This window comes from Podarcis raffonei, chromosome 16, assembly GCF_027172205.1.
Source record: "Podarcis raffonei isolate rPodRaf1 chromosome 16, rPodRaf1.pri, whole genome shotgun sequence".
Classification (NCBI taxonomy): Eukaryota; Metazoa; Chordata; class Lepidosauria; order Squamata; family Lacertidae; genus Podarcis; species Podarcis raffonei.
Window position 1 is genome coordinate 33,755,564 of NC_070617.1, and position 27,210 is coordinate 33,782,773.

The 27,210-nt window shown below is 45.5% G+C and overlaps 1 protein-coding gene across 1 annotated transcript; it reads right to left on the bottom strand.

Annotated features, from left to right (window-relative positions):
• Window positions 1-1,246: 1,246 nt before the first annotated feature.
• Window positions 1,247-26,349, bottom strand: NOC4L (nucleolar complex associated 4 homolog). The gene is made up of 15 exons (XM_053368798.1): window positions 26,139-26,349; window positions 24,157-24,277; window positions 22,977-23,083; window positions 21,997-22,098; window positions 19,814-19,963; window positions 15,118-15,217; window positions 13,952-13,986; window positions 12,332-12,382; window positions 11,684-11,795; window positions 8,681-8,741; window positions 7,368-7,478; window positions 6,108-6,271; window positions 3,949-4,031; window positions 1,924-2,037; window positions 1,247-1,430 (listed from the first exon to the last, which is right to left on the bottom strand). Exons 1-15 carry the CDS (start codon window positions 26,265-26,267, stop codon window positions 1,314-1,316), a joined length of 1,557 nt encoding a protein of 518 aa, XP_053224773.1. The 5' UTR covers window positions 26,268-26,349; the 3' UTR covers window positions 1,247-1,313.
• Window positions 26,350-27,210: the final 861 nt, after the last annotated feature.

Genomic DNA, 27,210 nt, shown 5'->3' on the forward strand with positions numbered 1-27,210 from the left:
TTGAATAAACAAACAAGTAATATATTATTATTATTATTATTATTATTATTATTATTATTATTATTATTATTATTATATACATACACCATCAGTGTACCTGAAGCTTTACATCAGGGGTCGTCAAACGTTGTGGACAAGCTGGGCCAGATTAAGACAAGATGAGAGTTTTCCTTTTATTAGACGGACCACCTTCTCTAGAGCAGTATTGGCCAAACTTGGCCCGCCAGCTGTTTTGGGACTACAACTCCCATCATCCCTAGCTAACAGGACCAGTGGCCAGGGATGATGGGAATTGTCCCAAAACAGCTAGAGGGCCAAGTTTGACCACCACTGCTCTAGAGCATGTGCACAAAGCGCCTTCTGGACAGCTGAACGCACTATTGATCCTGTCTGCTCTATGCGCTGGAGCCTGTCTTCACATGGAGGGGAAGTCCCTAACTCTCCAAAGGTTTGAGACCCATCGGCCACCGTCACCTGGTTGAGCCCTCCCCTCCCCTAACACCCCATACACCCTACTCAGGTTGTAAAGGTAAAGGGACCCCTGACCATTAGGTCTAGTCGTGGACGACTCTGGGGTTGCGGCGCTCATCTTGCTTTATTGGCCAAGGGAGCCGGCGTACAACTTCTGGGTCATGTGGCTAGCATGACTAAGCCGCTTCTGTTGAACCAGAGCAGCACACGGAAACGCCATTTACCTTCCCGCCAGAGTGGTACCTATTTATCTACTTGCACTTTTACGTGCTTTCGAACTATTAGGTTGGCAGGAGCAGGGACCGAGCAACAGGAGCTCACCCCGTCGCGGGGATTCGAACCGCTGACCTTCTGATCGGCAAGTCCTAGGCTCTGTGGTTTAACCCACAGCGCCACCTGCGTCCCTACTCAGGTTGTATATATGCATAAATGAAACCGTGCATCTTGAAGGCACCAGTCTCTGCTGACCTTCCTTCCAAAGGAACTGAGGACCAGGGTAAGCAGCACCATAACCCCAGAGTCTCTCGCCACTCGGAGATTGGGGTTGCATGCATAAACCAAGTTGCTGGTACTTTTACTGCACAAGAGATTGTGCACTCTGAATTGCAGGGTTGCACAACATTAAAACTTAGCCCTTGTACCAGTGGGGAGAATTATGTTGGATACAGTTTTGAATAAATCATCATTCTCCCACACCCACCATACAGTCTGAAGTGGTATGATCTGTTTCCCATCCCCACCGGCCACCCCAGGGATGCAAGCAATGTGCAATCTCTTAAATAACAAAAGCAAAGCTTTATTGTACAGTATTTCCAACACTACAAGTTGTTGTTGTTTTTTAATCATCCCAGTGTAAAATATTCAGCAAAAATATCATCCTTCTTGCCAAACAGACCTCGGGCTTTTTGAAATTCCAGTGGGATCTCTGTGGCTTCTTTCTTTACATCCCTATCAAAGATCTGGTAGCAGTGGGGAGAGAGACAGAGAGAGAGAGAAAGGCAGACAAAATATCAGTCTTTTGCAATTTGGTTCGCCAATACTGCGGGCCCCCATTTTCTCCCTCTGCCCACCCCGGTGGAGCAAATTTGACTGGGAAAACAGCACCAGCGGGGCAGATTGAACACTGACTCTTTGCCTGCCTAGATATAAGACAGAGAGAGGTTTTTCTGTGCATATGAAGAAACTAGCTTACTGTGCAATGGTGACATTTGCATCCCATTGTCCCGCCCACTTTTGCCTCTGGCCCCGCCCACTACTGGAATATGGCCAGAGGCAGGTTGGCCAGGTGGGGCCCTCAGGCTGGAAAAAGCCCCCCCCCCAAGTTAGCACATAAGTTAGCGATTCTGCAAACGAAAACACTGGAGATGCACAGCTTCTTTGTTTTTAAAAAGGGGGTCTGGGATTTCAGTCTCACACACATACTGCTGCATTCACACAAAGAGCATCCGTTACCTCATAGGCAGTCAACTCCAGGAGTTCTGATAAGTCGTCCTCCATCTCCGACAGCGACGTGTTGATTGTGGTAGCAGCCTTGGACACTTCTGGATGGTAATGGCTCTGCAGGGTCTGAGATGCCGGGAAGAACAGAACTCACCGTCAGCTTAAGTCAAGGCCTTGCTAGAGTGGCCCCGGCAAATCCCTGGCAAAATACGGCAGCTAAGTGTGCAAGTGTCATGGACTGGTTGGACACAGAAAAGTGGTGGGAGGCACCAGCTGGGGAACCCCAAGGGAAGAAGACTCAGAGCCATGGGATTGGTGGTGGGACGATGATGAGTGGTCAGAGGGAGAAGAGGGAGCAGACTGAGAGGAAGACGTGCCGGAAGCTGGAGAGGCGACAGGGTTTAGTGAGCAGGATGAGTGTGTGGCGGGGAGCAGTTCAGAAGCAGAGGCAGAAGCGGAGGCTGGAGGGGAGGGGGACCAAGAGGGACCAAGAACCAGTGATGAGTCCGGTTGGTGAGGAAACTAGGCTGTCTTCCCCTCCTCCTAGTTCCCAAGGAGGTATGAAGAAGACACAGCAAAGACAGACCAGGTAGAGAAGTCTCAGGTTGCTTGGGAAGGACCTGGAGAAGGAGACTTAAGAGAGCGGTGGGAAGGCAGTCCTCACAACTGCAGAAAGGGGAAGGGTTGCTGTGCCCACTAGGCCTGGCCTCCTGGGCCGTTTTGTTTCTTTGAAAAAAGACTTCGCTAATACCGTGTGCGTTATTGCCGACTTGCTTCTGACAGGCACTCCTGTCAGCAAGCTGGGGATAGGCTCCCCTGTCCAAACCAAAATTTTGCCACAAATTCCCAGTGGCTGTGTCTAGAAAGGGACTATCTATGACAACAGGTTGTACACGTAATAATGCTTCTTTGACACATATGTTTATTCAATGTCCTATGCCTATGAAGTTTTAGGAGAGAGTACTAGATTGTACAAATATTACTTTGGGGGGAAAGTTAACGTTGCCAGAGGGTACTATTATTTTAAATTATCTACCTACTACACAGAATGTGACAACTGGCTAACATAAAAGGATTCTACATGCCCTCACTACAGCTAAAAGTCTGATATTGATCCACAGGAAACATAAATCTATGGCTCCCTTTAATGAATGGATAGAAGACATGACAACTCTTGCTACATACGATCTGAGAGTCTATAGACATAGACTGTGTATGGACAAATATTATATTTGGAAAACATTTTAAAAATTATAGTAGGTTATAAATAAATGGATATGTATTAGAATAAAAGTTTCTTTTGTACACCTTTGTACTAGATGCGTATAGAATCATAATGTTGTTTTGCTTTGGGGTTTTTTTGTTTTTTAAAAAATTACATACTACTTGTTACTTTTTTCATTTATTTTTCACTTTATTTTGTTCAACTGAAATATTTTCAATAAAAAAATTAAAATTAATGGTGGCCTTACAGAAGCCACTGTTTTCTCATCCTCCACCTGCAAAATGGGTTCATTGTGCAAAGACAGAATTCACATCAGTTGCCGCACCCACAAATTGCCCCAAGGGGAAGACAGCTCTTGGGTGAAAAATGTTCCTCACCCCTTTTGTTAGAGAGAAGGGCTACCCGCTCCTGTTTGCAGTTGCCCGTGTCTCCCTAGGCAAGCGTTAGACATTTTCTACATTTTAGGCAAAACGAAGTGGCGAAATTCTGGACTGTTCCACTTCTGAAGGTAGGGAATGCAGTCATGCTTTCGAATGCTGCCCGATGCGAAGAGCTCCCTGCATGCAGAGAGCAAGCACATCAGGGAGAGGTCTCTGCAAAACCTTTCTCTCCGGTGACCTGGCTTTCTAGATTCAGGCCAAGCTGAAGAGGTACACAGTGCTGAATCCCACCAGCGCTTTCTGCATCACTTTTAGAGCAGCCCATCAATGGCGTAGCAAGGGGGCCATCTTTTGGAGTGGGTGTGACCAGGCTCCCTCACTGCAACCTGGCACCAGCACACAAGGAAGCCGCTCAGATACCCAGAAACGTACCTGTATCTCCCAAAGGGAGCTTTCCATTGCTCTGCTTTCCGAAGGCTCTTCTTCACTCATCAAGTAGGGATCTTCTGACATCTCTACAAGGAAACACAGAACGCCATTACCAGCAAAAATGTGAGGCCCGTGTCCCAAGAGGATACACCTCAGAACCGGCTCTAGCGCCACCTACTGTTGGCCTCCCTGCTTTATGCCTTTAAGGTAAAGGTACCCCTGCCCGTACGGGCCAGTCGTGTCCGACTCTAGGGTTGTGCTCCCATCTCACTTAAGAGGCCGGGGGCTAGCGCTGTCCGCAGAGACTTCCGGGTCACGTGGCCAGCGTGACAAAGCTGCATCTGGCGAGCCAGCGCAGCACACGGAAATGCCATTTACCTTCCCGCTAGTAAGCAGTCCCTATTTATCTACTTGCACCCAGGGGTGCTTTCGAACTGCTAGGTTGGCAGGCGCTGGGACCGAGCAACGGGAGCGCACCCCGCCGCGGGGATTCGAACCGCCGACCTGATGACCGGCAAGTCCTAGGCGCTGAGGTTTTACCCACAGCGCCAACAGCGTCCCTTTATGCCTTTAGGTGTCATCAACTCTGGCTCTCTCTGCTGTTGTTGGGCTGCTTGCCTTCCACCCTACCAGTCCCAATGGTCACCAGCTGGCATGACGAGGTTGCCCAGAGAATTTGGCATATATTTCATCTAGGCCAGAGGGCCTGGTGCCCCCTCAGGCACAACAGAGCTCTCTTGAAATCTTTCCCAATGCCGACAAAGCCTCTGAGGGCCCCACCCAAACAGCCTCCCTTATTTATGATGTTGTGAAAGGGGTTCTCTTCTTCTCCCTTGAAAGGTACCTAAAAAACAGAAGCGCCAACACACTCTGGCAGCTAATAAAACATTTGGAAGTGGCCGAAATGGATAAGTTCACTCCTTCAAAAAATAAAAAGGAATGCTGATTTTGAGGAAAGGTGGGACAGTTTTTTGTTGAGTATCTGAATGCATGGTATGGAAGCATTAAGACTGGAAATACTTTTGTTGTTGTCGGTAACATTAAATAAACAGTACTAAAAAAAACCTCCAGGCTTTCCTACTTCCATAGCAGGGGTTGGCAACCTAAGGCACATGGGCCGGAAGTAGCCCACGGAGACTGTTTAACCGGCCCACGAGCCACTCCCGAACCGAACCGCCTGCTTGGTGAGCACCCACGCGCTGCGCTAAACCAGCACAGCATGGCGCGGGGACACTCTTCCGTGGCTCTGGAAATCGCTTCTGCGCATGCCCAGACACCGGAAATCACATCTGAGCAGAAGTGATTTCCATGGAGGATCTCCGAGAGTGATCTGGCCCATGCCTGGTAAGCTGACCCCTGTTCCATAGGGTTCAAAAGGTTGGCGCCCCTTTGATGCAAGCTATGTGCATGTGCATGTCCCACAAATTTGGACAGAGGCAAAAACAAACAAACAAACAAAAAACGCTCACAGAAAAGCTCAGCCCTGCCTTTGCCTTTGTCCAGAAATGGTTCAAGGTTGTGCCACCTTCCTCTTACCAGACAAGACATAACCGGCTGTATGTTTGAAAAAATAATATATACTATTCATTGTATTGTAGATTTCAACTGAAGTAGCTCATAAAATTCAACGAAAAAAGTAGAAGACCCAGTGGATCAGTTCATTCTCTAATCAGTTCATGCATAAGATCCATATATGTGAAAGTGCCTATTCCACCTGTCTGTTCATAGAGTCCATAGCAGCTACTACTATGCTATAAGAATCACTGTCCTGTGATATCATATATGAGTTTGTACTACTGGTGAAGCCCAAGACAGTGAAACAAGGCTAATATTCCGGAATTCCTTGTCTTACTCTGTGAAAGGATTCTGTGGAATTGCATCAACCTTTCGTGTGGATTGTTGGACTCTATGAACAGACAGGTAGAATAGACACTTTCACATATATGGACCTTATGCGTAAACTGATTAGAGAATGAACTGATCCACTGGGTCTTCTACTTTTTTTGTTGAACTTTATGAGCTACTTCTGTTGAAATCTACAATTCAATACAATGAATAGTACATATTATTTTTTCAAATGTACAGCCAGTTACGTCTTGTGTGTTTATTGAATATGTTTCATGTAACCACAGGTTTGTTGTTGTTTTGCACCTTCCTCTTACCTGCAGGGCCTTCGGGCCTGTGGATGAGGACCTTGCACGCCGGATGCCTCCGCAAGAGGTTGCAGATGAAGGGGATGACGATCAGTAAGCCGTCAGGCGGTGCTGTGAGTGCCAGGCGAGAGAGTCGTTTTGTGAAGGCAGCCACCAGATATGCGGGCAAGTGCCTAGTGGAAGGGAAGAGGAGAGGGTGGTGAAAACTCTCTTCCTCTCTTCCCCACCATCACACAAGCCCAGTTCAAGGTCACTCAAAGAAAAGGCCTCTGAATATCAGTACAGTCACACCTTGGTTGTTGAACGCCTTGCAACTCGAACGTTTTGGCTCCTGAACACCGCAAACCCAGGAGTGTTCCAGTTTGCGAACGTTCTTTGGAACCTGAACGTCCGACGGCACTTCCAAGGCTTTGTTTTCAAACGTTTTCAGAAGTCGAACGGACTTCCAGAAGGGATTCTATTGTGTACTCGGGCACACAACTCTTCAAATTGTAAACCACTTTGGAGGGTTCTTCTTGTTTTTTGGTCACAATCAAGCAGGGTATAAATTTCACGCAATAAAACAAATATGCAAATATACTTATTTGCATAATTTAAACATGATGCGGAACACAGCTTCCCCCATATATTTTTCTCCCCTGCTTCTCAATCTCAGCATCTGTCTTGCCAATTGCTTATTGCAAATTATGCTTAAGGCATGCTGCAGAGAAAAGCAGGCCTTTCAAAAGTACTCCAGCACCTAAAATCAAAGTAATTGAAGTGGAGGGGGGGTGTTTAGTTTTTTGGAGGAGGTGGGTGGGTTTTCAGAGGTTCTTTGTGGATTTAAAACCTACTGAAAAGAGATCCTCAAACCTGTCTCATTTACAGTGGTACCTCGGGTTAAGTACTTAATTCATTCTGGAGCTCTGTTCTTAACCTGAAACTGTTCTTAAACTGAAGCACAACTTTAGCTAATAGGGCCTCCTGCTGCTGCCGCGCCGCCGGAGCACGATTTCTGTTCTCATCCTGAAGCAAAGTTCTTAACCTGAAGCACTATTTCTGGGTTAGCGGAGTCTGTAACCTGGAGCGTATGTAACCTGAAGCGTATGTAACCTGAGGTACCACTGTATTCTCTGTTCCCAGAGAAAATGAAGAAGGTTTTAGGAGGTTTTAGGAGGTCAGTCTTTGGAAACAGCCAAAGGGGAAATGAGCCTTCAGGTTACTTGATCAAAGTCTAAGCAAGCAGGAGACAAAAGGGCCTTGTGGCATTTTGGTCGTGTGCGTACTTACGAGGAAGACAGGAATAAATCCAATAAACGGAAAAACCTGGCGCGGTATTTCACGTGGAAGATGGATGGGTCCAGAAGGCTGTAGAGCTTCTTGTAAAAATCCGGATATTCCCTATGGAGACCAAACAGATAGACAAACTGCCTCACTGAACCCTCTTACACATCTGAGGGACTACTGACTCCAAAGATAGTGAAAACTCTCATTTAACACAGCAGCTGCGTTTGCACTTCACACCAAACCACGGTTTAGCGCAACAAGCAGGAGATTCAGCAAGAACTACCAGAAGTGGCTCTTTGGTTCAAAGCCAATCTCAAATTCATCTCTTTAAAAATAAATAAACCACGCCTACCCAGCCAGGTTCAAGGCTCTAGAGTTAATACACAAAGCTCTTAAGGATCGCCTTATAAAGCCTAGCTCGATCACCAAAAATATTTTGGATAAGGGTTGTTAGTTGTCTCCTGCGCTACGGAAATTGGAGATTTAGCCTCACTGTTCCCAGTGCTGTGGAATTTGGTAGGAATTCTTGCTTTTGCTTTGTGGGAGTCTCTTAAAGACTTTTTTCATTCAGACGCCCCTGTCCAGCTGCCCCAAACTCTCTTGTCCAGCCAGTCACTTAAAGATTATTTTGCGCTGTGTCGTGTGGTGTTCTGTGTTTTACTTATGGTGCTTCTATAATACGGTTGACGATAGATGTTTGGGCGCAACTCGGCTTGCAAAAGGCGAGTTTCGCGTGGGGTTGACTGACGGAAACCAGCCGTCAAAAAGTGGGGCACAGCATAGAAAAAACACACAGAGAGACAGCAGTATTTTCAGGGTGGAGGGCAGTTCACTCGAACTTCTCTCCTGTCCGGTATTTTTATTATCCTTTGTCTAACCACCTGCATGGCCGTCTGCCAATGTCTCACGTTACATCGCCCGATCATGGCTTTACAACACCCATCACCATATAAGGTAATTACTGCCTAGAGGGAACACAACTCCATATAAGGTCATGCACTTAATACACTGCAAGGCACAGACATGCCGGTCACCGAGGTCAGCCAGGCACCAGGTGGCGCTGCAAGCCTTTGCCATGACTTCATGGCTCCCACAGTTGACGCAGATACAGAGCGAGGGGCCTGCACATTCCCTGTACAACGTCCCTGTACATTTAGCATCCTGAGCTGGCCTCCCTATCTCTGTGAGAGATGGCAACAACCAAGATCTTTAACCAAGGTTCACTCGCCAAACACCGCCCATTCAGCATATGAAAGGGCTTCAATGCATGATTATCCCAAGAGTGGCTCACATCCCAGGGAGCCGGGGAAACTTACAGGTTATGCTGCAGAATCAGGACAAACAACCCGTTCAAGGCTAGGAGGCTGATTGCTCCACCTGTGAGAGAAGCATTCATTCGTTTATTTAAAATTAAAAGCAATTCTAAACTGCTTAATTTTTTTCTAAGCAATACACAGAAATACACCAATTTTTTAAAAAACCATAACCACACCGCAGAATTGTAGAGCTTGAAGAGGACCCGAGGGTCATCTAGTCCAACCCCCTGCAGTGCTAAAGAATACTTGACAGATGGCCATGCAACCTGTTTAAAAAACCTCCAGTCCACCACCTTCCACCAGAAAAACAACCGAAAACAGTATATATTATAAAAGCAGGAATTCTGTAATAATAGGGTTCAGTCTTATGCATCAGGGAAAGCCCGGGGGGGGGGAACGTTATTGGGGAAGCAACAAATGGGTAGGAACCAGGCTCTTAGCTCGTAAGCAGAACTACACATGCGTGTGGACTGAATGCTATTACCGTATTTTTCGCTCTATAACACGCACCCGACCATAACACGCACATAGTTTTTAGAGGAGGAAAACAAGAAAAAAAATATTCTAAATGAAACAGTAGATGTATGATTTTTGTGGTTCATGCTGTGGCCACAGACATGTGATCTGACAGTGAGTTTGGAGTAGCCCAATGCAAAAATCCTGAGGATCCATGTGGATCCATGCTTTGTAACCACGTTTTTGCACCACTGCTGCCCCTGGCAACAGTGGGTGCGTGATTTTTTTGGTGCAAGATGTAGCCATGGACATGCTATGTGATCTGATGGTGAATTTGGGGTGACCCAGTGCAAAAATCCTGAGGATCCATGTGGATCCGTGCTTTGTAACCACATTTTAAGTGGGGAGGGAAGGAAAAGCACTCAAGGGACAAGGAGCACGCGTGGGGTGTGTGGAGAAGGATGCTGCTAATAATGCAGAAGAGGGGTATAAGGGGAGAAGGAACACACGTGGGGTGTGTGGAGAAGGATGCTGCTAATAATGCAGAAGAGGGGTTTAAGGGGAGAAGGAACACGCATGGGGGGTGTGGAGAAGGATGCTGCTAATAATGCAGAAGAGGGGTTTAAGGGGAGAAGGAACACGCATGGGGGGTGTGGAGAAGGATGCTGTTAATAATGCAGGAGAGGGGTTTAAGGGGAGAAGGAACACGCGTGGGGTGGGTGGAGAAGGATGCTGCTAATAATGCAGGAGAGGGGTTTAAGGGGAGAAGGCTCCTCTCCTCTCCCGCTTTGCTCCTTTAAAGAAGCAGGCTCTCTGTCCCTCTCTCCTCCCCACTCAGCGGTTCTTCTCCCGCTTTGCTGTTTCAAAGCAAGCCACAGAGGAGGGAAGGAAGGGGAACCATGGATCCTCTGCTCACAACTGCAGCAGATCCCCCCCGCCACCCGTAGGCATTCCCTCCATAACACGCACAGACATTTCCCCTTACTTTCTAGGAGGAAAAAAGTGAGTGTTATGGTGCAAAAAATACGGTATTTAAACCTGAAGGAGCGTCTTCAACTCCATCGTTCAGCCCAGACACTGAGGTCCAGCTCCAAGGCCCTTTTGGCGGTTCCCTCATTGCGAGAAGCGAGGCTACAGGGAACCAGGCAGAGGGCCTTCTCGGTAGTGGCGCCCGTTCTGTGGAACGCCCTCCCATCACATGTCAAGGAAATAAACAACTATCTGACTTTTAGAAGACATCTGAAGGCAGCCCTGTTTAGGGAAGTTTTTAATGTTTGATCGTGTTTTTAATATTCTGTTGGGAGCCGCCAGATGGGCGGGGTATAAATAATAAATTATTACAATAGATTATTATATTAGAAACAAATTTCTAAAATGCTGAAAACCTGCATACATAAGTCAACAGCATATACTGGATCACAAATCCTAGTTCGGCTACTCACAAGACATGCAGTCAGAATGTTTTACCAAGTTGTCACATTATGAAGGCACATGATGCACCTGCCTTGCTGAAGCTAATTATTATCATTATATATTTTGTATTACTAATTCCGTTTTTATTCTTGCCTTCCCCCCCTCAACTTAGCAGCCGAATCCTGTGTTCACCACAGCTTTCAGACAGTCTCCAGGGGCAGCCCTACATCAAGCGCACTGCAGCAGCCCAGCATGGAAGGGTGACTACCAAGAGGCCCACACAGACCATCATCGAGTTCCATGCTGGCAGAGAGGCAGAAAACACTTTAGGGTTGACTGATTACCACATGTTTTGCTCCATAAGACACACTTTTTCCCTCCTAAATAGTAAGGGGAAATGTCTGTGCATCTTATGGAGCGAATGCGTGGTCCCTGGAGCCGAATTGCCCCAGGGGCAAAAAGCAGATCATGCTTTTTTTAAAAAAAAAGAGGAAAGGAGGTGTTAAAACAAAGCTGCTGAGCAGCTGATTGGCAAGCGATCGGGAGGAAGATAAAGGACACTAGTGATAAAGGAGGCTGCCTGGGAGGGGGGATGTAAAAGCACATGGATCCTCAGGATTTTTGCATTGGGTGACCCAAAATTCACCATCAGATCACATAGCATGTCCATGGCTACAGCCTGAATAGAAAAAAAACCCGCATCCACTGTTTCGTGGGGCCGCAATGGCGCAAAAATGTGGTTACAAAGCACGGATCCACATGGATTTTTGCATTGGGCTACCCCAAACTCACCGTCAAATCACATGTCTGTGGCCACAGCATGAACCCCAAAAATCATACATCCACTGTTTCCTTCAGAATATATTTTTTTCTTGTTTTCCTCCTCTAAAAACTAGGTGCGTCTTATGGTCAGGTGCGTCTTATGGAGCGAAAAATACAGCATTTGCCAGAGCCAAGCCAGAGACCCTCCTTAGCCAGGAGTGCAAAAGACCCAGATTCCTCAGGCCTCTCGCAGCCCCTGTGCCCCCAGGTTGGCCACTCAGGTTCACCCCAACGCTCATATGGCCCACAGGTGACTTGCCAGTCCAGCATCACCACTCTCCAACACCTGGAGAATGCGACCTCTCGACCTACCTACGTCGTAGGCGACTGTCAGGAAGTCTATCATGAGGGTTGGCTCGTTCATATGAGGGAGGATTGAGTCGTGAAGTATTACCAGCACTTTTTTGTAGAGGCTGCCAGGTAGCTGGGGAGAGAGGAAGGATAGTCAGACGGTCACAGTCAAGCAGGTTTTCCTTCCAGCATCATCCACCATGGATGATGATCCATCAGGCTGCAGAAGAGGAATGGAAAGAAAGCAGAGCAGGGCCACACCATCGGCTCTGCTGGAAGAATAACAACTTCCGGCTCCTCCTCTCCCAGAACCGTTCTTATTCCAGATGATCTTTATGAAGAACCTTAGAACTGGCACCCAGCTTTTGCATTTCCCTTCCTTCCCCCCAAATCCCCCTTTTCCCCCTTTTGCGCTGTCCCCTTTTAGTCTGAAAGGCTGGTGCGATATTTGGTCACTGCAAACCACTCTGGGAGCCCTCTTTGGGGTAAAACCGCTTGAAAGAAATCATTTAAAAACCTACTGTAATGAAAGAGTGCAGTTGTTGACATTAAAGCAAAAACGACGGATGCTTTGAGATTCCTGCATTGCAGGGGGTTGGGCTAGATGACCCAGGGGTCCCTTCTAATTCTACAATTCTATTAAAACCTTCAACAGCACCAGCCACTCACCTTGTACTTGAGAAATACGAGCCACATCCTCTCAAAAGCTCGTCTGTGCTCCTGTAAACAGAAAGGGCAGAAAGAATATGGAGGAAGTAGGTCTCCGCAGGAACCATCTTGCGTTCATTGGGCTTTAGTGGGCTCATGTTGGAAAGCATTATCACACCAAAAGGGGCTTCGTGGATCGACCACTACGGTCTTCACACTCTCATCCCAGGAGAAAACCAGGGAATTCTTTGAAAGCTTCTCGGCGGGTTCAGATTTCCTCAGAGGATTTATAAGATCAAGCACATTTTCTTCCCCAGCAACCTCCAACCACGGGAGGAATGTTCCAGAATGGATTCCGGAACATTCCAGAAGACCCTAGAACATTCTGCAGATTGCTTTGCAACAGGGGGTTCTACAGCTGATCCTCTGGGGTTGGCTGACACAGGAATATATGCAGAGCAGTCCCTCTGAAGGAAGAGAGTTTGAGAATGGCTAGCCTGGACTTCAGTCAGTGGCTACTGACGCAAGACCACAAAAGGAGTCTATGACGGCCACCATCCCTGCTCCCTCGTCACTTCTGGGAAGAAACTATCAGTTTGCATTTCTTGGAACAGAAAGTATCGATCTGATGTGTGGAGATCTTTCCTATTCTAATTAATTCAAGAGGGTTCTGGAAGCTTCTCTGTGTGATACAAACTGGAACCAAGCAAAAGGTTCATGGTGTTTGGGTTATTCTTTCAGAGAAGCTGAGTACGGCTTGCTTAACACGGGCTTGTTATCTCTTTCTGTCTGACTAGAATGATAAGGTCGGAAGGAACCTGGGCTTCACTTTCTATCTCTCTTTCCTTCTGGTGTGGTGTTCTGTATATAGTATGCTGAGCGTTAAGGTTTTAGTCTTATTACAGTGGTACCTCTGGATACAAACTTAATTCGTTCTGGAGGTCCGTTCTTAACCTAAAGCCATTCTTAACCTGAGGTACCACTTCAGCTAATGGGGCCTCCCACTGCCGCCGCCACCGCACGATTTCAGTTCTCATCCTGAGGTAAAGGTCTTAACCCAAGGTACTACTTCCGGGTTAGCTGAGTCTGTAACCTGAAGTGTTTGTAACCTAAGGTATTTGTAACCTGAGGTACCACTGCATAAGTTATTGTAAGTTTAAGTTAGGTCTGCCGCAACTGGATTTCTTATGGGCAGTGCCAATCCTGAATGAATTGGATTTGTGACCATTATGCTCATTTGCCTTCAATAGCAGTAAAGCTCTGCTGGATGAAATATTAATTGCCTCTGGTCCATTTTTTGGGAATCCTGCAACATGCTTAGGTTTTTACTTTGCTAACTACATGTTGGAATCCGCTGTGGGTCAATATCAGTAGAATTCATGACAGAAACACTCAGACGGCCACCTGCACAGGTGCAAAACAGTTGCATCAGAGAGCAACCCCAAACCCAGTTAGCCAACCTGGTGCCCTCAACCCCACACCCAATCGTGGGACATGCTAGTTGGGGCTGATGTGAGTTGAGATGCTCCCCAGAGGTTGGCCGCCCACCCAGGCCGACCCTCCCCATCCTGTTGTAAACAAAACAGGATGTGTAAGACAAGAGCAGAAACAGAATTCCATTCAGCCGCACAAAATACCTACCTTCAGCTTTGAGACTTTCCATTCTTCCTGGTTAGCTGTTGCAGGGGGAGAGGAAAAGGAGGAGACCGTCAGGTAAACAAAAATGCAAAGTGCGACCAAGTCTGCGAGGCAGGAGCCACACCTCTGCAGTGGAGCCCATTCAGCCTGCAGAAAGTCCAAACCCCAAAACAACAACAAACCTCTGGTTATGTGAAACACACAAGACGTAACCGGCTGTACGTTTGAAAAAATAATATATCCTATTCATTGTATTGAGTTGTAGATTTCAATGGAAGTAGTTCATAAAGTTCAACGAAAAATGTAGAAGACCCAGTGGACCAGTTCATTCTCTAATCAGTTTATGCATAAGGTCCATATATATGAAAGTGTCTATTCCACCTGTCTGTTCATAGAGTCCAACAATCCACACGAAAGGTTGTTGCAGTTCCACAGAATCCTTTCACAGAGTCTAAGACAAGGATTTCCGGAATATTGGCCTTGTTTCACCATCTTGGGCTTCATCAGTAGTACAAACTCATATATGAAATCACAGGGCAGTGATTTGCATTACCTACAGTTTGTACTACTGATTTACTGGTTTATTGTTTTGTTTCATTCTTGTTTTTATCGTGCATTTTGCATTTTGATCTAGTACCTTTATGCTGGGATTTATGGATGAAGGGCATTATACAAATCTAAATAATAAGCAATAATAAGTCTGGGAATTTTAGCTCTGTGAGGCTGCCCCCTAACAACTCTTAGCACCATTAGCAAACAACAGCCCCGTCCCAAGGATGTTCAGGGGGAAGCCATGGCCGTTGAAAGTGGTGTGATGCTGTTTCAAATGCCTGGTGCTTCCTAGGCCAGGGAGCTTGGAGAGGCATCTGGACAGGTAGAAAACTCTCGACAGGCATCTGTACAGATAGAAAACTCTCGGCATTCATGAGGATGGGATGCAGCCTGCTGCATGAAGGGCTCTGGTCACTTTTGCCTCTGACCCTGCCCACCCCTAGCCTGAGGCCCCTAGAAAGCTGCTCTCAAGTGAATGTGGCCCTTGGGTTGCCTCACTGAAATCTCCAATGCTGGCAAGGTAGAGTCGCCGAGCACTTTAGGGGGGCTGCGTGGGTCAAAGCATCCCAGTCCTAACACAAATATGTCCGAACGAGCAGCTGCCACATTTCACTCACTGTTTCTCACTAGGAAGTTCTGTATCTCGCTCTCCTCGCTCGGCATGGAAATAGATGAAATGAGAGCAAAGGCATTTTTCTGGTACACTGGAAGTGGCACCTGCAGAAGAAGAAAAACCCCACATTGTTGTATCGTGGAAGACACACAAAGAACCAAACTTGAATGCAGTATCATTTAATAAATGATCTGCTTAAAAAGGATAATAGGAAAAATGGCCTTGAAACTTTTAGATCTAAGCTAGAAACCGAATTGTGGGGAGGAAAAATAAAAATCTTATCAAAAATGCATGACTTAGAACAGCATACAAAAGATGAAGTGGTTAAAGAGGTGGTGATTAAATGGGCAAAAGACTTTGGACATAATATTAAATTCGAAGCCTGGTCCAAGTTATGGAATGATGGAATTAAATTCACTGCATGCATGGCATTGAAAGAAACTATAATGAATATGGTGCATAGATGGTATTTAACACCAACTAAATTAGCTAAAATGTATAAAATGAGTAATAAGAATTGTTGGAAATGTAACGTTAAAGAGGGTGATTTTTATCATATGTGGTGGACTTGTGATAAAGTTAAAAGTATTTTGGGGAAATATTTACAATGAGTTAAAAAAAAAGTTTAAATATACTTTCCCCCCAAAACTGGAAACATTCTTCTTGGGGATGAAAGGAGTGGAAATAATAAAAATTGACCAAAAATTGTTTATGTATGCTACTACAGCAGCTAGAATTTTATTAGCCCAGAAGTGGAAGCAGCAAGAATTACCGACGATAGACAAATGGCAGACAAAAATGATGGACTACAGTGGTACCTCGGGTTACATACACTTCAGGTTACATACGCTTCAGGTTACAGACTCCGCTAACCCAGAAATAGTGCTTCAGGTTAAGAACTTTGCTTCAGGATGAGAACAGAAATCATGCTCCGGCGGCGCGTCAGCAGCAGGAGGCTAAAGTGGTGCTAAAGTGGTGCTTCAGGTTAAGAACAGTTTCAGGTTAAGTACGGACCTCCGGAACGAATTAAGTACTTAACCCGAGGTACCACTGTATGTGGAATTGGCAAAGCTGACAGGGAGAATCTGAAACCAGAGGGACCAAGCGTTCCAGGGAGAGTGGAGTAAATTTGTTCAATACACAGACCATCATTGTAACCATATAAAGACACTAGCAGGACAGCGATAAAGCTCGCAACGTTTAAAAGAATAAACCTTCTACTTGTGCTTCAGGTTTTAAATAATTTAAGATAAATGTAGAATTTTGACGATTATAAATGTGCGGATTTAAGTTGTGTTCTATAAAAACCAAATGATGGAACGGAGGGAAGTCAAAAGATCAGCAGAGCTAAAATTTGTAAAAGGTAATATGATTTTATAATATTGTTAAAAATGGAAAATCAATAAAAATAAAAATATCTGATTTCAAGGTGAGGGTGTTGCGCGAGTTCCCCGCTTTGGGCAGTGATCACAAGCATCAAAAAGAAGCATGGGGAATCTTTTCCCGGCAACGAGCAAAATGTCCCTCCTTATTTCTAACAGAGCTGGCAAAAACATTTCTCGCAATTTATTTTAATGAGCGGTTAAATTTCTCCCCAGCTCAGAGAGGGCTACATTTTCCTCTCTTGATGCAAAAAGCCTGCCTCCATGTTACCATGTGCTGAGAATCATCCGGTGTTTTGGTGAAGGGGTGTTGCCAATCTGCAATTGGTTTTTTTAATTTGTGAACTGCTCAGAAGCCATTAACCCTAAATAGTAGTAGTAATAATAATAAGAGTAAAAGTAATCCGACTACTAATAACATGATTTCATACGACTGCTGCTTTAGAACCATGCTTTCCTAGCGCATTTCTCCAAGCTGAATTTTTTCATCATTATAATAAGTAGTCTGTGCATGTAAAAAAGAAAGCAGTATATTAAAAAAATCCATAGGGAGACATCTGAAGGCAGCCCTGTATGTAGAAGTTTTTAATGTTTAATGCTTTATTAGGTTTTTATATATATTGGAAGCTGCTCAGAGAGACTGGGGCAACCCAGTCAGATGGGCAGGGTACTACTACTACTTTTAATAATAACAATTCAATTCAACAATTCAAAGTGTTGGTGCTGACCTTTAAAGCCCTAAACGGCCTCGGTCCAGTATACCTAAAGGAGCGTCTCCATCCCCATCATTCTGCCTGGACACTGAGGTCCAGTGCCAAAGGCCTTCTGGTGGTTCCCTCATTGCGAGAAGTGAGGTTACAGGGAACCAGACAGAGGGCCTTCTCGGTAGTGGCACACACCCTGTGGAACGCCCTCCCGTCAGATGTCAAAGAGAAGAACAACTACCAGACTTTTAGAAGACATCTGAAGGCAGCCCTGTTTAGGGAAGCTTTTAATGTTTGATGTATTACGGTATTTTAATATTTTGTTGGAAGCCGCCCAGAGTGACTGGGGAAGCCCAGCCAGATGGGCGGGGTAGAAATAATAAATTTTTTATTATTATTATTATTATTATTATTATTATTATTATTATTATTATTACAATAATATTGCAAGGGCTGGAAGGGATGGCAAGATGCCTCTACAGAGATGCATTTCAGCACACCCTCTTATCAACGAGAGCCAGGCTAGCCTTTATCCTGTGTTCAACCGAAATGCTTCTGAATGGCACTTGCTGGAAACCGCAGGAGAGAGTGCTGTAGTGCGGAGACAGAATAAAATTGTAGAGCTTTGAAAAATTGAAAAACAAAGTGCGAGATTGGCTCCATTATTACCAAATAATGGAGGCATACAAATTGGACAAAAAAGTTGATTTCCAGGTGGAAAAATCAAAATTGGAAACAGAATTGTTAGACCCAAAAACCAAGAATTTGTCAAGAATGTATAACTTGCTGTTGAAATGGAACACTAAGGATGAAACGGTGAAATCAGCTATGATTAAATGGGCACAAGATGTTGGACATAACATAATGATGGCTGACTGGGAACAGTTATGGACCACAGGTATGAAATTCATGGCATGTAATGCCCGAAGAGAAAATTTAATGAAAATGATTTATAGGTGGTACATGACACCAGTTAAGCTCGAAAAAAATTACCATTTGCCCGATAATAAATGTTGGAAATGTAATGAGACTGAAGGTACATTCTTTCACCTTTGGTGGACAGGCCGAAGGATTAAGACATTCTGGGAGATGATTTATAACGAAATGAAAATGGTATTTAAATATACCTTCCTGAAGAAACCAGAGGCCTTTCTCCTGGGCATGGTCAGCCAATTGGTGCTAAAGAAGGATAGAACTTTCTTTATGTATGCTACAGCAGCAGCAAGAATACTCATCGCAAAGTATTGGAAGACACAAGAATTACCCACCTTGGAAGAATGGCAGATGCAAGTAATTGACTATATGGAACTGGCGGAAATGACTGGCAGAATCCGAGACCAGGGAGAAGAGTCGGTGGAAGAAGACTGGAAAAAGTTTAAAGACTATATACAGAAACATTGTAAAATTAACGAATACTAGAAGAATGTTGGAATGAAGTGATATGGCTTTAGTAGAAATGTTATAAGGAATTAAGTATAAATAGAGTATTAAAGGAAAAATAAGGTTAAAATGTGTTAAGATAATTATAGGATAGAAAACAGGGGAAGATGGAAAGGAATTGCTGAAATAATTAATAGAAGTGGAATACAAAAAGGGAGGTGTGAGGAGGTCGTGGAAATATGTGAAAGAAAGATAAGATATTGATTTTTTTTTCATGTGTTTTTAAATTGTTTTTGTTTTGTCTTGTTAATTTAATGTTTTAGTGTTATGTAGTGTTTTTGTATTGTACTGTATTTTTTTTGGTTTTTTTCTGTAGTGTTTAAATTGTCGTAAAAGTAATAAATATTATTTTAAAAAAAAGAGCGAGAGAGAGAGTGCTGTAGTGCTTGGGGGGGGTCCTGGTTTCAGGTTTTCCACAGGCATCTGGTTGGCCACTACAGAAGCCGGATCCTGGACTAGATGGGCCATTGGCCTGATTCAGTTGAACTGAAGAGAGGGTGGGGGACGGAGGGACACACCACTGATTTAAGGACTGCAGCTAGACTGGTGACTGGGAGCGGCCGCCAAGACCACATAACACCAGTCTTGAAAGATCTACACTGGCTCCCAGTACGTTTCCAAGCACAATTCACAGTGTTGGTGCTGACCTTTAAAGCCCTAAACGGCCTCGGTCCAGTATACCTGAAGGAGTGTCTCACCCCCATCATTCTGCCCCAACACTGAGGTCCAGCGCTGAGGGCCTTCTGGCGGTTCCCTCACTGCGAGAAGCCAAGTTACAGGGAACCAGGCAGAGGGCCTTCTCGGTAGTGGCGCCCGCCCTGTGGAATGCCGTCCCACCAGATGTCAAATGGAAGAACAACTACCAAACTTTTAGAAGACATCTGAAGGCAGCCCTGTTTAGGGAAGCTTTTAGTGTTTAACAGACCACTGTATTTTAATACTTTGTTGGAAGCCGCCCAGAGTGGCTGGGGAGACCCAGCCAGATGGGTGGGGTATAAATAATAAATTATTATTATTATTATATTCTTCTCTGCTCCTGGATATAGCAGACTTTGGAGACTGACCCTTATCCGATAAGCGCCACCTGTTCATCTATATAGACATGCCTCGTCATTTACAAGGCTCCACCCTGGGCTCAGCCTCTCCGTTGCAGCCGGCTGACATTTTCCAGTACCTTTTTGGTCTTCTGCATGACGCCACCCACATTTTCAGCCACTGACTTCATCACAAAGAACCGGACATCGTCATGTTCCAAGTATTCTTGGAAGCGAGAAATCAAGAGCGAAGAATTAGCTTCCACCGGGATTAAGCCGTCCACAACCACCTAGCAAAAAATTATTTTAAAAAAATGTTTTTTAAAGAAGAAAAATGCAAGGAAAGGAAGGCAGGAGCTGAGCAGGCAAGATCAGCTGAACCATCATACTGCCCATCCCTTTTCACTCAACGCTCCCCCCATTTCACCAAGATGCAGTTTCTTGCTCAAACAGAACCTCCATTTTCAAAGGCAGTGTATCTCTGAATGCCGTGTACTATGAAAACAAGCAACCAAGCAAAGCAAGGCCTTCCTACATGCTTGCATACCTCCCAGGCCATTTGATTAGCTGGAACAAAAATGCTGACCCAAATGGACCTTTAGCTATGCCACAAAACGTGTGGCTGTCCAACAATGTTGATGGAGTCCAACTCCCATCATTCCCAGGCAGCATGGATAATGGTCGGAACCATAGCTGTCAACTTTTCCCTTTTCTTGCAAGAAATCCTATTTGGAATAAGAGAATTTCCCTTAAAAAAGGGAAAAAGTTGACAGCTATGGTCAGAACTGGGAGGGACGCGGGTGGCGCTGTGGGTTAAACCACAGAGCCTAGGATTTGCCGATCAGAAGGTCGGCAGTTTGAATCCCCGCGACGGGGTGAGCTCCCGTTGCTCGGTCCCTGCTCCTGCCAACCTAGGAGTTCGAAAGCACGTCAAAGTGCAAGTAGATAAATAGGTACCACTCCGGCAGGAAGGTAAACGGTGTTTCCGTGCGCTGCTCTGGTTCGCCAGAAGCGGCTTAGTCATGCTGACCACATGACCTGGAAGCTGTACGCCAGCTCCCTCGGCCAATAAAGCGAGATGAGCATCGCAACCCCAGAGTCGGCCACGACTGGACCTAATGGTCAGGTGTCCCTTTACCTTTACGGTCAGAACTTATGGATGTTAGGGGTTCTGCAACATCTGGAGAGCCACGTGTGAGCTGGCTTGCGATACACAAACAATAAACTTGCTTTCTTAGTGCCAATCCTTAAGCTCCCTCAGAAAAGAGGGTGATAAAAGGATGCTTAAGGGAACAAAATACCCCAAGAGGGAAGAACCCTAAAACAGGCCAATAGAGGACAAAGGGTATCTGTGAGAAGGGAATATCCAGAAGGACTTTCTTTTACATATGAAGCAAAGATGTGTAAAGCCAATAAAAGCAGAAGCATTTTGGAGGAAATACAAAAAGGAACTATGGGATAAGCAGGTGGAATAGCGGGAGGAAGAAGATAGTAAATAAGGTCATTACAAATTTTTAAAATGACTTTAAGCTGTATAAAAAGAATCAATGATGGATTTAAAATCGCTCTCTTTGAATGTTAATGGTTTGAACAATAAAAACTGATGAATTAGGATAACACATATTTTGGCGAGACAAAAACTAGCTGTTATTTGCTACCAAGCAACCTGTATAAAGAGACAACACAGAAGATGATTGTTACAGGAATTCATATGCTTGAAGAAGAAGAAAAAAGGGGGGAGCACTTTATGTTAATCCCAAATTGGACCATAAACAAATCTTCAGAGACGAAGAGGGAATAAGTGATGGCAAAAAGGGAACTGTGAGTCCAAAATGACTCCTAGGCTGCGCACCTGGTCCTTCAGGGGCACAGTTACCCCAGTCATGACCAGGGAGTTCTACACACTGGCCCAGCCCATCCCCCCCAAAACAGTCTTGTCTGGATTCAACCTCAATCTGTTAACCACCATCCATCCTCCAACCTCCTCCAAACACCCTCACAGGACATTCACCACCTTCAGTGGTTCTGATTTAAAAGAGAGGTAGACCTGGGTATCATCCGCATACTGATGAACACCCAGCCCAAACCCCCTGATCATCTCTCCCAGGGGCTTCATGTAGATGTTAAAAAGCATAGGGGAAGAGGACGGAGCCCTGAGGCACCCCACAAGTGAGAGCCCAGGGGTCTGAACACTCATCCCCCACCACCACTTTCTGGACACGGCCCAGGAGGAAGGAGCGGAACTGCTGCATAACAGAGCCCCCAGCTCCACTGGACATTCCAGAAGGATGTCATGGTCGATGGTATCAAAAGTGCGACTTACTTTTAAAAGTTCTCGCGGGAAGTTAAACCGCCACTCGTTCTTGACCAGAGGGTGCTTGGCTTCCAATTCAACAAATTTCATCAGGGTGCAGAGGGCAGATTCCTTTAAATAAACAGGGGGAGAGGGAAAGAGAACATCAGGAAACAGGACAGAAGAGCTAGCCTTACAATCAGTTAAACTAATGCAATGCACGTGCGAATGCAGCCACAGTCTTAAGTCGTGATGGTCATTCTGCCCGGCCGGCCTCCTTCCCAAGCATTCTTGACGCTGTATTGTTTTTAATATTTGGTTGGAAGCCGCCTAGAATGGCTAGGGAAACCCAGCCAGATGGGTGGGGTATAAATAATAAATTATTTTTATTTTTATTACAAGCAGCCTCCTGTTTACGCAGGGGCTATATTCCAAGGCACTGCACGCACCAGTGAAATTGTGTATAATTGAAACCCATTGAAAAAGCCTGCAGACACCCCACTCCACCCTTTCCAGTGACGCCTTTATGACATTTCCAAGTCTCTTCCAGGTTTGGAGCGATGAGCATATACACGGTTGTGCACATATTAAACTTACTTCTTCTTGTTTGGCGAACACTCATAGCCAAGTAAGATTGTCTTCCATAAACACGGTTTTAACAATGAGTCCGTAAGTGACTGTGGAGGCCAATTCTGGATCCACACATCCTTCCACAGCGAGGACATTGGTTTCCAGGCAGGAGTCGATCACGGTGTGGATTTGCCAAGTGTACCTTCCTCTTAGCAGTTATCTTTCCACAAGGGCCAGCATTAATGCCAAAATCCAGCATTGCCTGAGCTCTGTGAGTGCGGCTTTCTCCCGACTGAAGTGCAGAGTGTTTGAGGACCGGGACAATTGCAGGGAAACCAAAATGCTTGTTTACAAAGCTATAAACTTGCATAAACGGGGGGCTGCCTTTCTCCCTGACAGTAGAGTCATGTAGCCAAACTCATCACCCCAGCAAAACTCACCTGAACCTGGAAAGACTCATGGCCCATCAGTTCCCCCAAACAATGTACGCAACTGTTGTATCGATGCCTCATCCAAATTTTGTACTTGTCTTCTGCACTGTAACTCTCTGGAGGGGGCGAGATGAGAAAATGGGGATGTGGGACCAGCGGGGAGGGAGAAAAGAGAGAAGGCAGATGGGAATGACAAACAGGGGTTTTGTCAATCAAATGTTTATCGGTCAACCAAGTTCAGGTTATAGTCAAGAAAGAAAGAAAAAAACAAATGAGCAAACAGATTTTTGTCAGGATTTTCAAGTTCATCAATCTTATTCTATGGATGACCTCTCTTGTTAGGAATTTGTTTGGGTTTTTTATTTTGCTGAACAACTTCTGAGTGTTTCTCCCAGGGAAAGAGTGCTCCACCTATTTCACTGTACATTAGATAAGTCTGAGAGTCCTTTAATTATACATGTTTTTTTTAAACTCATGGATACTGTTATTCAATATCCATTTCAGATAGAGCTGTGTTGACTGCATAAATACAGTGGTACCTTGGTTCTCAAACGCCTTGGTACTCAAACACTGCAAACCCAGAAGTAAGTGTTCCAGTTTGCGAACTTTTTCCAGAAGCCGAATGTGCTCCGTTTTGAGTGCCACACTTCTGCTTTGAGTGTTACGCTGAGGTCTGTCTGTTTTTGCTATTTATTTTGCGTTTTTCTGTTTGCAGCTTTTTTGGTGACTGTGTGGAACCCAGTTCAGCTACTGATTGATTGTGCGACTGCAGTACATTGTTTATTGCTTTCATTTTATGGTCTCCTTAGAAAGTAAAATTCATGTTAAATTGCTGTTTTAGGGGTTGTCTTTAAAAGTCTGGAACGGATTAATCCATTTTGCATTGCTTTCTATGGGAACGCACACCTTGGTTTTGGAACGGACTTCCGGAACAGATTAAGTTTGAGAACTAAGGTACCACTGTATTGGCAGCTACACCTGTATATCAGAAATAGGAGGAGTCACTAGTCTTCAGCTGGTTGTGGCTCAACCACAGAGTTGTTTTAAACTGGTTTAAATGTTATGTTTTAATGATGTGACCTGGCCCTAGGACCTTAGGGTGAATGGCAGGCAAGCAATACATAAATACCAGTGGTGCCCATCACAATTTCCCCCCTAGACCAGTGTCCTGCACAATATTCATCCTCACCTTGCAGAGATGGCTCTTCCAGAGGCAAGTTCCCAACAAAGAGCTCTCCCCGTTCAAGCAAAGACCCAAAGAGGCGGCTGCAGGTCCGGATGGCACACAAGACAATCTCCTTCTGCTCATCCTGTATGGGAACGGGAAGGAGGGAAAATGGAAAACCAGCAAGGTCCCAACCAAAGAAGAATATGCTCAGATTGCAGACTTAACATATAGAATAACAACACAAGAAGAACATACATATAGAGATTAGAAAACGTTTATTTAGAAAACATTTACTGAATATATGGGAAATAATTGTGTACAGCTGAAAACACTGGCAGCATTAAGATAAATTCAATAGTGTGAATAAGTTTTGATGAACGCAATAATGGAATAATGAAGGGTTTGTCAGTATTTTCATTCTCTCCCGTTGCTAGATGTGTGATTGTTATATCACATGTCTGTGTTTACATTCCATGCTTGGAAAGTGTGGGAAACGGAAGCCAAGAAAGTGGGGCCCTAAGCTTTAGCTAACAAGGGACGCGGGTGGCGCTGTGGGTTAAACCACAGAGCCTAGGGCTTGCTGATCAGAAGGTCGACGGTTTGAATCCCCATGACGGGGTGAGTTCCCATTGCTCGGTCCCTGCTCCTGCCAACCTAGCAGTTCGAAATCACGTAAAAGTGCAAGTAGATAAATAGGTACTACTCCAGCGGGAAGGTAAATGGCGTTTCTGTTCTGGTTCACCAGAAGCGGCTTAGTCATGCTGGCCACATGACCCGGAAGCTGTACGCCGGCTCCCTTGGCCAGTAAAGCGAGATGAGCGCCGCAACCCCAGAGTCGGCCACGACTGGACCTAAAGGTCAGGGGTCCCTTTACCTTTAAGCTATAGCTTGTTTAGCTTATACATAAATCTGGCACTGGTGAACTATGGGAGGTGCTGGCTTGGACTGTATGTGTGCCTGCCTGCCTGCGCGCGTGTGTGTCCGTGTGTGTGTGTGTATGTGTGTGTGTGTGTGTGAGAGAGAGAGAGAGAGAGAGAGTGTGTGTGTGTGTCACCAGCCCAAGGCTGCAATGTGAACCACACTTGCCAGGAAGTAAGCACCTGCGAACCCGGTGGGGCTTCTCCTTTGAGTTAAACCCAGCATCCATCTATCCATCCATCCACGCAAGCATGGGAAGCATTGAGACTGGTGTCCACTCATCAAGGTCTTCTGGGAAATGATTTATAATGAAATGAAAAAGGTGCTTAAATGCACTTTTGTGAAGAAACCAGAGGCCTTTCTCCTGGGCATGGCGGGCCAATTGGTGTCAAGGAAAGACAGGACGTTTTTTATGTATGCGACAACAGCAGCAAGAGTACTTTTAGCAAAGTATTGGAAGACACAAGAACTACCCACACTGGAAGAATGGCAGACGAAGGTGATTGACTACATGGGACTGGCTGAGATGACCGGCAGAATCCGTGACCAAGGGAAAGAGACGGTGGAAGAAGATTGGAAGAAATTTAAAGTTTATCTTAAGAACTGTTGTAAAATTAATGAGTGTTAAAATGTCTTGGGTAATGCAAAATAGAATTGCAGTGACAAACAATTGGATATGAGAAAAAGGATTTAAATAAAGTGTTATAAGTAATTGAAATTAGGGGTTGCTGGAAAGATTTAAAACAGGGATGCAGAAAAAGGAGGTATGGGGAAGTCGCTGAAAGAAGGTTTAAGGAAAAAAAGGTTAAGAAATTATACGTGTTTATATGTTTGTTTGTTTGTTTATGTATTGTTTTGTATTGTCTTTTAATATGTGTTGAAAAATCAATAAAAATTTATATGCAAAAAAAGAGACTGGTGTCCACTCGTGGCCAGAGGCAACTGCCCTTCCTGAACATGGCTCCTCCTCTCCATCCTCTTTGCTTCGGGTCATGCGGCTCCTGGGATTTCCCCACCACCACGCAAAAAAGAAAGAGGTGCCGGGGCGCCTGGTCCCCCCGGCGGCGCCCGTGCGCCTCGCTCACCTGCAGCAGCTCCAGGATCTCGAAGACGCGGTTGGCGCTGCTCCGGCTGCCCAGCACCGCTTCCAAGCAGGCCCCCAGCGCGGCTTCGGCGGCGGCGGCGCCTTTCCCTCCGGTCCCACGGCCCGCCATGGCTCTCTGCTCTCCTCCGGGGCCCGGGCGCCCACGTGCGCGGAAGGAAACCCGGCCAGGCGCCGCCTTCCAGAGCCGATCCTCCTCCTCCGCCCCCGGGGCGGGAAGAGACTCTGCTCGGCTCCGCCTCCGCTCCGGATCAGCGGCAGCAGCGACCGCCAGTCCTGGCAGTGTGTATCCTTATGTTGCTTTTATTTCCTTCCTCGCGAGGAAGCCGCACGAGGCTCCGTTAGATGCAAGCGCAATGCGCAGCGAAGCGCCCAAGCCAAGGCGCGCGTAAAGAGCCGAGGATCCGCCCGGAGCCGAAGAGACAAAGCGGCTCTTCAACACGTGCATTTTTACACACTGTTTTTTTATCAGATTTTTTTGGGGGCCTAGACAGTAATGTTGCAAACTTGTTTTCCTAAGCTGGAATGGTATGCCCTTTTTAAAATGTGTGTGTGTTATTGGGTTGTTGTTTTTATTTTGATTATGTACTTTGGGGTATTATAATTCTGATTTTATACTGGAAACAGCCCTGAGACCTGCAGATATAGGGCGGTACAGTGGTACCTTGGGTTACATACGCTTCAGGTAACAGACTCTGCTAACCCAGAAATAGTACCTCGGGTTAAGAACTTGTTTCAGGATGAGAACAGAAATTGTGCTCCGGCGGCGCAGCAGCAGCGGGAGGCCCCATTAGCTAAAGTGGTGCTTCAGGTTAAGAACAGTTTCAGGTCAAGAACGGACCTCCGGAACGAATTAAGTACTTAACCTGAGGTACCACTGTATATAAATACAGTAAAATAATATCCTCCAACCCACTCCTTTTATCTTATAACCCCAACAATAAAGATTGCATTGCACAGGGGGGGGGGGTCGATTAGCTGACTCTTTGAGTCCCTTCCAACTCTACACTTCTGTAGTATATACTGTATAACAATTTTCACGTACTAAAAATAAA